Raw genomic sequence first — 14,583 nt, 5'->3', positions numbered from 1 at the left:
CTGTTCTTTGGACAATGAGCAGCATTCTAACTTCAGACAAAAGCTTCTTCGTGAGCAGAAGAAGCATTCCACATGTGAAAGGGGTCCAGGACTTCTTGTGGGAGTAAAACATTCATGGAGGGAACTTCCATTTCTCCTAATGGAGACAATACTAGTCAGGATGGCACAAGAGTCAAAAGATAACCACTGTCATTTAAGATTTATAAATACTTTTTCAAAGCTCAGATTAATATATCTAAATATAGAAATTATATGTAAATTTATATATAAAACTTTATACTTATGTAGTATATAAGTGAACACAGTGCATTTTATATAGCAAGTTTTGTAATTTGATCTTTGTCATATATAAATCAAATTGTACACATAAATACATAGTGAACTACAATTTCCATCATGCTCTGTTTGAGTTTTCAATCTTTTGGGCCAGGGGGAGGAAATGGAGACTTATTTTGTTTTTTGGGGCATATGTTTTTTGAGTTCTTCATTTTGGTCACCCTATCGCCCCTTTTTATTGCTTTTTAAAATCTAGCACATTCATCACATTTACTTGGTTTTTTCATATCAGTAGAAGTGCATGAAAGTAATAACTGTGTGCAAATTACGAGCTACTGAAAACTTCGTAGAAATATTGTAGGGAGGAAAAATACTGGCAAGATGAAAGAAAGCTTCATTTTGAGTTGATAGTGAATGAAGTGGCTTTACCTTTTAAATCTAGCATAAATAAAAACCACTGAATTTTCAATGCACCTCCAAGAACACCAAGGTACAGTGAAAACTAATGGGAATGATAACATCAAGGGCTTGTTTTCACGGCAGGTAATCTAATTGTTAATATGTATGGCTAGAAGAGTTACTGATAAGGTTATCCAGAGGTGCAATCTTTCAAGACTGGCTTTTGATTTTCCATGCAAAATGAAGGCAAAAATAAGCAGCATGTTTTTAAAAATTAAAAATGCAGTTAACATGTGCCATGTATTGCTGCCATTACGCATGGCTAACTTAATCAGAGGTGAAATCAAATACAGACCATCTTGCTCAGCTGTGACACAATTACATTTATAGAAACTACTAAAGAACCAGCATCTCTCACATTACATAATCTGGATCCCTCAAAGAGAAACAAGGGAAAAAAATCAGCTTGATCTATAATTTAGCCTCCATTGTCTTCCTCATGAACTTGCAATTCTGACAAGGAGCCTGGAACCTGAGGTCCAGATAAAGTGTCCCCCTTCAGTTTGGCTCTCATTTCTGAAAGCCACCTTCCAACTTCTCAGTTCATTTGGAAATGGAATGTATCCCTGCAGCCATCATGTTGCAGGGCATGTGGAGCGATTGCTTTTGATCCTCACCGCAATCATGTGAGGTAGGCCAGGTTGAAAGATAAATGAGTGGGACAAAGAGCATCATGACTCAGCAGTAGGAGGGTCTTCTTGCCCATGGTCAACACTGCATTCACACCAGCTCTCACAACTGGCTTTTCCCATTAGCTGGCTGGAAATATTCTTCAGCAGCATTTTGTGTCATGCCAGTACTAATTCTATGCATTTAAGGACTTTTACCAGCTTGCCCATTTGTTCCCATCTCAACACCATGCTGAAGAACATGGGTGCATAAAGCAGAGAAAGTGGGGATATATTAAAACCAAGGTAGAAATAACATTCAACTCAGTTGATGCGTAAGATTACCAATCCCATCCAAAGGCTCTTGGAGCTCTGCACAAAATTGCTGTGATATTTCGTATTCACAACTGGCCAGTTTTCACTGCCAGCACACAAGTGATTTTTGCAGATACTTACACACCCTGTTTTCACATTAGCCTTGTGAGTGCTGCCACAAGAAGCCAAAAATATATTTTCAATCAATAAAATAATGGATGGCTCTGGTAGCCAAAATTAAAGTCTAATGGCTCCAAAGGAACTTCAAAATGACTTTGGCATGTTGTGTTACTACAAACAGCTTCAGCCTGCCAGCTCTGGAATACCTGAAACCACACCCAAGTGATTCATCTGTCAGCTCAGTTACTCAATTTATGACAAACAAAAATGCTCTGGAATCCAAGCCTCTCATTTAAACAATACAAGTGAATTTCTGAACACTCAAAAGGAGAAAGATCATTTTAAAATGCATGTTGGACTTCAGCATTCAAAGTACTGTACTAACAGGTAAAAGGATACAATGTTTTAAGTTCCTATTCACACATTCCTTTTTCTGTACAAAGAAACAGTCCTGGTTGTGACCCGAGTCCAATGTCACCTAACTCACATATTGTGACAGTTCCAACAACCAAGCAAAACATCATTTGTTCCACATACCTGGCATGTGAACCAGAGTTAAACCACAGTTCCTGGCTCTGTACAAGTTAAACAAACCAGGATGCTGATACTGAAGCTCTGTGTTGGATGCAAGAGGAAGGGGAAGGAAGGAACACATGGCCTTGGGAGGATTCTAGTCACATTCCTGATTTAAACAAACTGTGTAGATCATGTGAAGTCTTTTCACACAAATTGTGCACATCTGAGATTGACTAGGGGCTTGTTCACCAATGACTGCAACATCAACAATTGTGTCAAGGGAACACACAAGCACAGTGCATAGCACACCTATTGCCAACTCTTTATTCAAAAAACATTTCCCAGGACGAGGTGGCTAATGGTACAGGGTGGTTCACAACAATATACAATTAAAACAGCAAACAGTAAGCAATAAGCAGACAATAAAACCAGCAATACTAACCACAGCAAAAAAATAAATAAAATAGAACCCGCTTCAAACAAGCCATTCCAATAGCCCAAAGGCTTTTGACACAGTATCATTTTAACCTGCATCCTCAATATTAATGAGCAAGCCAAGTTGGCTGCCCTTGGGAGGGAGTTCTACAGTCTGTGCACCATCATGCTGGCTGCCGCAAAAGCACCATAAAGCACTTTGTGGCACTGCATGCTGGCAGGAAGGCCAGAACTCTTCTTGCAAGCGCCGGTGGACATTAGGAGGCCTGCCAGAGCAAATAAGCCCACACAGGGGTTGGAAGGAGACATGGAGGGGAATGAACCGGGCAGGTGAAATGGGGAGGGGTGGGCAGAATGGGCTGTTGATGGGGAGGAAGAGGGCAGATCAGACCTGGGAGGGGGAAGGGTTTGGCACACTCAATCCCAATTCCCTTCTCAGGTCTGATCCACCTGCATGGATCATTGCAGATGCGGATCAGTGACTGAACTGGCACAGGTCCACAATGTGTTGAAAGAAACAGTGAAATTGGTGTGCTCTATAGAACATACATAACTCTTGTCACTTCCCTGGAAGAGATTTTCCTCTTCCTTTTTACAGGTTGTTAAACTCTGATGATGAAGAAACCTAAATATGTACATAGACTTTCAGGGTACCTCTGTTATAGGTTTGACGTAATTCATCCACATTCGCAGCTAGATGCTCTTTGAATGACATAGTGATGGCGCTAGATGCTCTTTGAATGACGTAGTGATGCACTTTGAATGACATAGTGATGTCACCGGCCTGGTACACAGCAGCATGTATTATTCCGCAGCATAGGCAATATTATGGCAAGAAATACACACCAGTAGAAGTGTGGGCTGGCAGAGACACAGTGTGCTCTGAGAAGTGGCCAACAAGGCCAATGGAAATGCAAACCACACCAGGGGCTGGGCCCATGGTGAAAAAGGCCAGGGGCTAGCAAATAAGCCCCCTGCATCAGATGCAATCTCAAAATGCAGTTGCTTAATTATTACTCCAGACTCCAGGGTGGTGGTTGAGGGCCTGGAGCACTGTCTGGAGGCAGTGAGGATCTGGATGGGGGCTAACAAGTTGAAATTAAATCCGGATAAGACAGAGGCTCTCCTGGTTCGGAAATCCTTAAAGCAGGTACTGGACTATCGGCTTGCGCTGAATGGGGTTGCACTCCCCCTGAAGGAGCAGGTCTGCAGCTTGGGGGTCCACCTGGATTCCCAGGTGGCAGCTGTGGCTAAGGGGCCCTTTGCTCAGCTTTGGCTGGTGCGCCAGCTGCGGCTGTAATTGGATCGCGCAGACCTGGCCACGGTGATCCATGCCAGAGTGACATCGAGGTTAGATTATTGTAACGCGCTCTATGTGGGGCTGCCCTTGAAGATGGTTCAGAAACTGCAACTAGTGCAGAATGTGATGGCCCGTGTAGTTACTGGAGGTAGGTGGCCTAATTGTCGGTCCACTTCTCCAGCGGCTGCATTGGCTGCCCATTCATTTCCGGGTCCAATTCAAGGTGCTGGTTTTGACCTTCAAAGCCCTATACTACTCTAGGCCAGGGTATCTTAGAGATCGCCTACTCCCGTACAATCCGGCTCATCCTCTTAGGTCATTAGAGAAGGCCTTTCTACAAGTGCCGCTGCCTAGGGAGGTACGTGGGGCGGCAGCAAGAAATAGGGCCTTCTCAGTAGTGGCACCAATGCTATGGAATTCCCTTCCCGTTGACTTAAGAACTGCTCCCTCTCTTGAAACTTTTCAGTGAGACCTGAAGACCCTTCTGTTTAGGCAAGCCTTCTGAGTTCCTGGCCTTTTTAAACATCTTTTAATATAAGAACAGCCCCACTGGATCAGGCCATAGGCCCATCTAGTCCAGCTTCCTGTATCTCACAGCGGCCTACCAAATGCCCCAGGGAGCACACCAGATAACAAGAGACCTCACCCTGGTGCCCTCCCTTGCATCTGGTTTTTTGCATCCCCTGCATATCTTTTTAAATACCTGGTTACAGGCCTGATTTTTTAATGATTTGCTGCTCTATGCTGCTTTGCATAGCATGCTGAATTGCTATGCTGATTTGCAAATCAGCTGATTTGCTGATCTATGCTCTTTGTACCTGACTACTTTTTTTATCTGACTACTGTTTTTATGATGTTGTTAATATGCTTTTATCTGTTATTAAATTACGTTTTTTAATTTGTTTAAACCTTGTTGTAAGCCACCTTGGGTCCCTCCGGCGAGAAAGGCAGAGTAAAAATAAAGTTAATAATAATAATAATACTAAGAAGAAAAGCTATCACATAATGGTGATTTAAAAAGAAATGAAGGGGAAAGAATAGCCTTTGAGATTAGCACTTGCAGGGTGCATCTAAATACATAGTAAACAGAAACCTCTGTGCTTTGGAAATATGCTCATTTCACTGTTCAAAAGGTATACAGATTCCCCTCTAGGACTGAGCAGCAAACTTGTTCAGCTGCCAGGGTCTCCCTGCCTTCAAATTCCTCCTTCAAAACCACTGGTTTGTGAGGACCCATCATACAAGCCTAAGTATATGTGCTTGCATTTTTATGCCATTTTCCCCTTGCCTCTGCCTTCATCCTTTTTGAGTCTGTCCTTTTGCCAGCATTTGGACTGTAAATTGACAGAGATAGCTCTTGTTTACATTGCTTCCTAAAATGCCATATACATTCATCATCTCTGTTTCCACCACCACTTCACCCAGGAACCTACAAGGCTAGGATCTGAACAGTTTATGGCTCTATCATTCAAAAAATTAAAGAGCAGCTTCGTTTCAGGATCACCTAAAGAAGTGATGGTTGCCACTGACTCTGTGCCAAAGGACTTTACTAATGCACGATTATTACTCCCACTTGTTTGTGTTCCAAATTGTTGTTGGCATCCTTCAGTCTCAGAAGACTATGGTGTCACGCTCTGAATGGTGGTTCTGGAACAGTGTCCTCTCCAGTGCGCGAAGCCTGGGTAAAGTAGGTATGGAGGATAGGCTGTTAACCATGCAGCAAATCCCCCCTCTCCACGTCGCTGAAATGGTCCAATGGAAAGGCAGAGGCCAATACGGTTGGTTCCAGCGGCGTCGCAGGAGTTGCCAGAACGTGACTGTGTTCAGCCATGAACTGCCTCAGGGACTCCGGCTCCGGATTTTGCCTCGAGGTTGACTCCTGAAGCCTTTTCCATAACTGGATGTAGCCACAAGGCAGTGGAGGTTTGGGATCAGAGTTTTCCTTCTCTCAGATGAGCTGCCTTCCCAGGCTAACGAGTCCCATCTACCCGGTGGCTGTTTAGTCGCCTCTTACGACAAGTACAGCCAAACTGAGAGCCTATTCTTATCCCCAGCCCCCAGGGGATTATTAATTAATGTTCCAAATTAATGTTTCACAAAACATGGGAAAAGCTGTCATCAATATTCAGCTGGGAAAAAAGAGCAAGACCCCAAAGAATAGCACTGATAATGTGGAAAGTTATTGAATTGTCTTCTTTTTTCTCCAGCCAATGCTGACAGTTTAATAACTCACATTATATGCTTGCTCTCAATAGACAAAACAATAAGATCTACTTGACCTTATAAACACCTTCAACAACATAATAACAAAGCATTTTCATTACAGGTTCTAAGAGCACATTGAGACTGCCTAAGTGAAAAACCAAGACCTTTCAAGGATTCAGCTAAAACAATCTTGGAACACTGAACAGAGCATTTAAAAAGAAAACAGGAAATCTGTCCCAATGAGACCTGGATATCTGGTTAATTTAGTTTGGACCAAGAGGACAGACAGAAATTACAAAATTACCCATACTCTCAGTATTTACTGTGACGTTTTATTTGTCTTTCCTTGCTAGATAACCTACAGGGCAAGAGAATACCCTTCAATCTACAGTGCCACAAAAAACATCCTTTATTCAGGAACACTCTGGTGTCCTAACAGACCACAGAACAGATACGACAGCCTCACTGTGCTTGGAAAACTCTGAAGTCCTCCTTTTATGTACAAATTTCCCTTTAATTTTTGAAATCTTGATCTGGCAAATTCAACACCACAGAGACTACATTTTATTCTGTGTGTAAGTTCTTAAATGGCAACCCTCCTGCACTTAAAAAAAAACAAAATCAAAATCGCTAAACTGATACCGGGGCCACAGAGAGTTTAAACAAAAGCAGTTTGGCTCCAATTTAATGGAAAAATATCTAATTGTACTGAGGATTATTGTTTATAATACAGGGGTGCAACTATGATCTCCATTGTTATAGCGAGAAAAGTGCATAGTGATTTCCACTCTTAATTTGTATGGTGTTTCACAGAACTGCTATTCCTTATTCACGCACCTTTCATCAACAACAAAATGCACCTAAATCCCTCCCCAAAACCACTGAATGGTTAGCACCGCCTTATCAACTGTATCAGCATAGTGAAAATTTATTTAATAACCTAATCACTATGTTTGGGTCTTGTAGATCCTCATTCATCACAAAGGCCAACACACATTTTGCTTTCTTAAACGTTACACCGATTCCTGGGTATATTTGGGGTGCTGATTCCCAAAATGGCATCCGCTTTTCCCTATCACATCTAGTTTTGGAAATACAGTATAGCCTCATTAGTGAATGGTTCAAGCAGCTTCCTCATGGCTTTCTCATGAGGAAGCTGCTTGAACCATTCACTAATGAGACTATACTGTATCTCCAAAACTAGACATGATAGGGCAAAACGGATGCCATTTTGGGAATCAGCACCCCAAATTCATATCAAACCACCATAAAGTTTGGGAAAAGCTCTTCTGACCCTCAATTTTGTAGGCCTGTGTAATCAACCATTTCACTGTAGAAGAATAAATGAGGCGGCACAGTTCAGGGAGGGAATTTTTACATACATTTTTACATGATCCCCTTTAAGTGTCAGTTATAACCCCATATGCCTAGAATGTCAACCAATTCAGGGCCCAATCCTATCAAATTTTCCAGTGCTGGTACAGCCATGCCAATGGGGTGTATGAGGAATCCTGTGGTGGGGAGGCAGTCACAAAGATCTCCTGAAAATAAGGAAACATTTGTTCCCTTACCTCGGGGCTGCATTGTGGCTACACTGGCACTGGGAAGTTGGATAGGATTGGGCTCTCAGTATGTAAAGAACAGTCAGATGTCAAAGCACACAAAATAGGACAGCTCTTGGCAATAATAACTTTTGAGTTGGCTATCAAGGTAATCCAAATATATCTGGACCTCTGATAAGTGAACTGAAGCTACAATCCCAGACACACTTACAGCTGAGTAGACATATACAAGATGGCACTGCAAGTTGTTTTCATACTTAACATAAATATCAATCCCACTGATTCTTAAAGAATTGTTTCTGTTGTTCTGACATTTCCTCCTGGGGACATATGTCAGGTCCTTACACTAGCTGTTTTTTAAATTAGCATTGGAGAGTCTTTATTCTGCCTGGCTTTTAATGACTAATGAAAGATTTTAAACGCTGGTTTGAATAGCTGCTGATGAAATTGTTTTTGATATCTTGCTCTATTTCTTTTAAATTTTGTACCTCTGGTTTGTAATGTTTTAGTGTCCTGTGTTCACCTGAAGAAAAACAAAATAAACTGAATAAAGCAGGTTCTGTTGATTTCAGTAAACAAAATTCCAAAGTGCTTAATTTTGGTGGTCTGTTCCCTGGATTTCTTTTTTCAAAAATACTCCATTATTACATGCAGCCAAAGAAGTTGTGGCAGTCCCACAATCTGGAGCATGTTTAACTGAGAGTCATATGTTCCCCCTGAGTTACCTCTCCATTACAGGAATTCAAAGCTCATTATAGACATAACATTCACATTTCAGTGGATTTGCCAGGAGATCAGCTAAAGACTTACCCCTTGGGTCACAATTTACACATTAAGAATTACTTTATGTTTCCTTCAGTATCCTCAAAGAAATGCTTGGCAATATGCAAGCTTATTTACAATTTAATAATCAACAGACTTTAACACTGATCAAAAATATCCAAGTCTATGGAAGTTACCCATTGATATCAATTTGTTTACTGTGCAGACTGATGCACCTATACCAAACTTTTCCTCAAGCACTCAACGTGTTTTTTAAAATAAATTCTCTTAATAATACCAACAGAAACTTGTTGTGTGGAAAAGTATTGTTATCTTCCTCATAATAAAGATAGAGGAGGGGCAGCCAAGACTGCCAAGGTCTCACACTGATCACACTTGGTCAGGCTGACCCTGAACACTTAGTACCAGTAGTAGCACTCATGTGCCATCAGAAGATTGGGGGATAGTGCCACAGGGAGCCCAGTTCAGGGCTCTGCCCCATCATCTTCCAACAACCTACCACCAACACTGATTTTGACCTGACACAGTTCTATGTGTGCCTACTCAGCTGTAAAGCCTGACTGATTTTTATGAGACTTACTCTCAGATACGAATGTATAGGGTTGTGCTGTACAAATGTTTCACCTGCCACGGAGGTTACAGATGTTAGGCATAGTCGGATTTCAGCCCTTTCAGCAGGGACCAACAGCTACGTGAAAGGGAGTTTCAACTGTACAGTACTTACAATTGCCCACCAACCAGCACACTGAGGCTGGTCAAAAACCCTTTTAACACCATCCCCTCATCAAGGCTAAAACCAGTTAAGACAGCAACTCAAAGCTGCCCACAAGTTGGGATCCAAACCAAAAGTCACATGCTCAGATCAGAGCATATCAAGAGCATGTCAAGGAAAAGATGACAAATGATTGAGGGACACTAAAGAAGCATTGCTCCTGTCCTTCAGTCCCAGGCCCCATCCTAGCTACTAAGTGATGGCAACCCTAGTTACGATGTAAATTTTAACCAAGGACTGTGGTTATACAGAACAGCAACTAACACCCACCCTGACCCACAGGGTGGGTCCGAGACACAACTAATATTGCTTGGACTCAGTTTTCAAAGGAAAAAGCATACTGGCGACAATATTACAAGATCTCCAAGTTCCTACTCTTATAAGCTTAATTCAATTTATCACTGTTATTGCTGGACACATACCTGACTCCCCAAGTCCTGCATACATCCACCAAATAAGAATGAAGATTAAAATGTTACCTACAAAATGCCTCAGAACTGAATGGGCACAAATCAGGCATCACAAATTGGAATTTGCAAATCGGCATACACTAACAATGGCAAACATTTCAGCCATCCATCACTCCTCATCTGACCATAGACTTGGAACTTATTGACACAAAGTACTGATGCTGCATTTTGCCAGACTTCCCAATTACATGTCAAACACACACACAGCACTGTATAATGGTATCTGGCAGTGTTGTTCAAGGAAGGAAGCACTTGCGCAATACATTACAAATCACCTGCCATCCATCTCTCCCTCTTAAACTATTCTTTACAATAGGGGAGAGCAGGCTTTGGGCTTGGGGGAATCCAAGGGTCCACCAACCAGAGCCAGGGGACAAAGCAGTGGCCTGGAGAGGTGGAACCAGATGAAAGCCTTAGCTCAGGGGAGAAGGAGCCTATTAGCAGCAGCACCCCATGACTTGAATGAAATGGTTGGCAACCTTCAGTCTCGAAAGACTATGGTATAAGCCTACAGCACCCGGTATTCCCAGGCGGTCTCCCATCCAAGTACTAACCAGGCCTGACCCTGCTTAGCTTCCTAGATCAGACAAGATCAGGAGATAGTGTTCAGTATAGGAAGATTAGAAGGACAAATCTAGATCTGCATTACTACAGACCTGGGATTTGAATACACAATTCTTGGCCATTAGAACGGCACAAAAACTTGGTCAAAAAAAAACCCCACATATGCTATATGAAGAATGCTATAATTGAGAAATAAATGATTATGATAAGGAGAAAATCCTTTTTATAACTGGTAATTTTATTTTTCATTGTTAAATTGCTGAAAGTCAGAAACTTTTGCTTATCTGCTATGAAACACACAGAAATCTATTAGTAGTTCCCAAGATTCCTTTTGCTCACCCTTGATTTAAAGGGGGAGGATAAAATGCTGACTATATAATAATTAAATGTTTAACGTTATTGCAAACTGTTCTGCATTAATGCACGGGAAAAGGAAATGAAAAAGAAGATCTTTGACTACACTGCAAGCCTTCAATGAGACTAGCAGTGACTGCATGTGGGTTGTGAGCGAAACACTTCATGAGGTTTCCGACTCATCCCATCCCCAGGATTGGATCTCCCATTCAAGAAAATAAGACACCTTATGAATATGGCACATCAAAAAAAATAAAGGCATGATTCAGGCAAGTTAAGCACTGAAGAGTCCCATTAGTTTAAGTGTGAGAGACCTGGTTGAATTCTAGGAATACTTTTGTAGGAGTTCAATGGTACTTACATCCAATTAAACACAGGCTTCAGTTTCCTATTGAAATCAATGGGACTTCAAAGTGCTTACCTCTGATGGGATCCTGCCTTGAGATTTCTATTCATTAGAATGAAAAAGTAGTACACACACACACACACACACACACACACACACACACACAATATAAGATGAAATTCTTTTTAGTAAGATCTCCAAATTCAGTGTAAATGAAGCAAGATGTGGCTAAGAGTGGGTGAACCTGGCAGACAGCTACACAAGATCACATCTTTGCAGTTTTGTGTCCACTAACAAAACAAAACAAAACCAGAACACTCCTGGGTTCCATATTCACCATCACGGAGAACTTATTCTAAAGAGCTGGTGCAGAAGAGCGTGAGCGGTGGGTTGGGTTAAAAACTCAGCCCTGAACTCATGGGGCCTTAGACAAACTACTCACCACACAATCCTAGGCACCTATACTCAGAAGTAAGTCCCGGTTAGGAAAGCGTTTGCCAGCTAAGGAATCTGCACTTAATGATTCTGAGAAGTGCCTGGAGAGTAGACCAAGTACTTGGGAGAAGGGTCTTGACTGGAGATGATGAGAGAAGCCATTTCCTTGACCTTCACCTACTCAGGCTTTGAAGTGGCTGACCAGTTTAAATTCCCCCTTTGCACAATCGGCTTCAGCAGTTGGTGGGTGGGGAGGAGGTAAGATGAGTAAGGACGTGGGAGATGATGGCAGGGCGGGAGGGGAGCGCAAGGGTTGCTCAATTCGATTCCGAATTCACTCTCTGGCCTCCTGGAAGACGTCCGATCTCTCCCGATCAGGGACGTGCGGTGAGTGGAGAGGCAGGTGAGGCAGTGCCTCCCCACCGAAGTCGCTCAAATGGACTGCATCGGGAGCAGGGACGTGCGGAGGGTGGGGAGGCAGGTGAGGCAGTGCCTCCCCACCGGAGTGCTTCGAAAAGCGTGAGTTGTGGGTGCCTGGGCACCTCAAGCGACAGCGGCGCTTTTCGAAGGACTCCGGTGGGAAGCCACTGCCTCACCTGCCGCCGCCCCCCCACACCCACAGCACGTCCCTGTTCCCGATGCAATCCATTTGAGCGCGTTTCCTCTCTTCCCCCCCCCCCCGTCACTTCTGAACCAATTCCATAGCGGATCCACACACTACCGAGCCGATTCCTCCCTCGGCATGCACCCCACATTGCACCCCGCTAAGCGGACCCCGCGCATCGCTCCGGAGTCACTCCTTGTTTCCAAGAAGGATGCTTTCAAGGCCAGCGCTCTTCACACTCATCCAGACAGAAGAGGCTCCAGTGACCCAAACCGCTTTCGCACCCAATCCCATCGGAAGTCCAGGGGAGGACTACTCAAGAGTAAGCCACGGAGGGAAACGCCGTCGAGGCAGGCAGGCAGCCTGCGAGTGAACGGGTGTGAATGGAGGCCAAGAAAGGACGCCTGAACTCCTGCCTCCAATCCTTCCTTTCCCTCCTGCAAAGGTCCATCCATCCACGCATCCCGGATTCAGACCGCTCTGGTCCACGGAGCTCCTGTGACAGCAGTGCCTCTCAGACCCTCTAGGTGCCAAACGGCCAAGGAAATGGGGCTGTCTGAACCTGCTGCCTTCTCTTTCCAAAGTCTCTGGGATAAGCCTGGAAATCAAGTCTTCCCCTGTTAAACCTTCCCCCCTACAAACGCGCCCGCTGCCCCCCGCAGTGCAGAAACCCCAGCCCTTGAACATTATTGCCCCCCCCAAATCCGGATCGGGACCCTAGCAACAGCCAGCAGCTTCGCAGTCCAAGTCCAGGAGCATCCTATACAAGCGTCAATCACACTAGTAGTCCAAGAACTGGGAAGGAACCCAGAGACCCGGGAACGAAGAACCCTCGCAAACTCCGGACGAAGAAGCCAAGAGCATCCCAAGGCTGCAGGATCCAGCTCCAATTCAGCGCCCGGGGGTGGTCTCTCTCACCGATGGCAGCGGAGGACTTAAACGCGCGCATCACTCTCGTCCTGTAAAGTTGATGTGACTCAGGAGGATTTGAGGTGGTGGTGCGGGGTCTGTAATTACTGGGTACGAGCCAGCCAAAGCTAAGGACTTCAAGAGTCCAATCCTAGCCATGTCTACTCATATGTAAGCCCCATTATAGTCAATGGGGCTTACTCCCAGGTAAGTGACGAGGCTGCATGGATAGGATTTGACTCTTTAAGGCTACAATCCTATCCACACTTTCCTGGAAGTGAGCTCCACTGAATACAATGGGACTCACTTCTGAGTAGGCGTGCATAGGACTGTGTGCTGTGAAGACTCTGCTGATTTCAGCCAACGAGGAATCGACGGGACTGAAAGTACTTTAAAGTTGGTGGGATCTTACCCACCAACTGGCCAAAAAAAGCAAACAAGCAAGCAAACCAAAACCCTGTACGTGAGAATGAGCAAATCCTGCACTATTCAAAGCGAGCAGCGCCTCTTTCCAGCCAGACTCAGAGCCCAATCCTATGCATGTCTACTCAGAAGTAAGCCCCATCAGAGTCAATGGGGCTTAGTCCCAGGAAAGCGTGGATAGGACTGTAGCCTTGCAGAGTCCAATCCTATCCATGCCTACTCAGAAGTAAACCCCATTAGAGTCAATGGGGCTTAGTCCCAGGCAAATGTGAATTGGGCTGCCGGGCTTTCAGACAGCCCCCCCTTTAATAATCTTGAAAAGAAAGCAACCCAATGGTGAAGAAGGAGCTCCTTCTCCTCCACGCCAGCCCTGATGAGACGATGCTCTGGAGATCCGGACCTCCCCGTCCAGCAACAGGCTCCCCTGGACAGGACCAATGGAAAGCCAGGTGGTTCGCGCTGCTGGGTCAGAGGGGCGCCCGCGTGGAGATGGGGGCGCCCCAGTTCCACGGGGAAGTGAGAGAGCGCAGCGTGGCCCCGTCGAGCCTGCCCTCCCCCCAGTCCGCTCGCCCCCTCTCCTCACCTCTTCTTCTCCTTCTCAGCTGTCATCCTGGAAGAGGTCGCTGCTGCCCGATGGCTGGTTAACCCAAGTGCAAGGCGAGGAGAGGACTCCCTGGGCGTCCCGCTTGGCGCAGGCAGCCAGAGCCCGAGTCAGGCGGGGGGGCTTGGCTTGGGTGGGTGGGTGGCTGGAAGGTTCCTGGAGGCCTCCTGATAGGTGCAGGGCGGGCGGGGCCGGGCTGTGGTGCGCTCCTGCAAGTTGGGCGGGCTGCCTGCCTGCCTGGTGCCTCCCCGCGCACGGGCCACTCGTGGCTGGCTCCCTCCCCGCGCGGCTCGTCAGGGCACCCGAGGCTGCAGCGCCGGCCAAGCCACCCCTGAGCTGACCATACAGTCTCAGGACACTGCCGAGGATTGTACAGCCTGCCCAGGGGGAGAGAAGTGGCAGCGCCTGCCCGCCTGGCTCCCTCTCTTGGCTCCGGGATATGAGGCGGGCGGCGCGCACGGGGCTCCCTTTAAAACGTCAAGCCCCGGGCCAAGGGGCAGGCTCAGGCTCCGCAGTCGCGGGCTCC

At 45.3% G+C, this 14,583-nt stretch overlaps 1 protein-coding gene across 4 annotated transcripts in view; it reads right to left on the bottom strand.

The window, feature by feature from the left end:
* The window catches only part of EPAS1 (endothelial PAS domain protein 1), a 117,824-nt gene extending 103,308 nt beyond the window's left edge, over positions 1-14,516 (bottom strand). For all 4 annotated transcript variants that reach the window (XR_010794338.1, XM_066624680.1, XM_066624665.1 and 1 more), the window contains exon 1: positions 14,040-14,516. Coding sequence is in view for 3 of the 4 variants with exons in the window: in XM_066624680.1 (XP_066480777.1) it covers positions 14,040-14,065 (26 nt within the window). In the remaining variant the exon portion in view is untranslated. The remainder of the gene's footprint in view (positions 1-14,039) is intronic.
* Between the last annotated feature and the right edge of the window lie 67 nt (positions 14,517-14,583).

This window comes from Tiliqua scincoides, chromosome 1, assembly GCF_035046505.1.
Source record: "Tiliqua scincoides isolate rTilSci1 chromosome 1, rTilSci1.hap2, whole genome shotgun sequence".
In the NCBI taxonomy this organism is placed as follows: Eukaryota; Metazoa; Chordata; class Lepidosauria; order Squamata; family Scincidae; genus Tiliqua; species Tiliqua scincoides.
The sequence above is the reverse complement of the archived record's forward strand: the minus strand, read 5'-3'. Positions and strand labels throughout refer to the sequence as shown.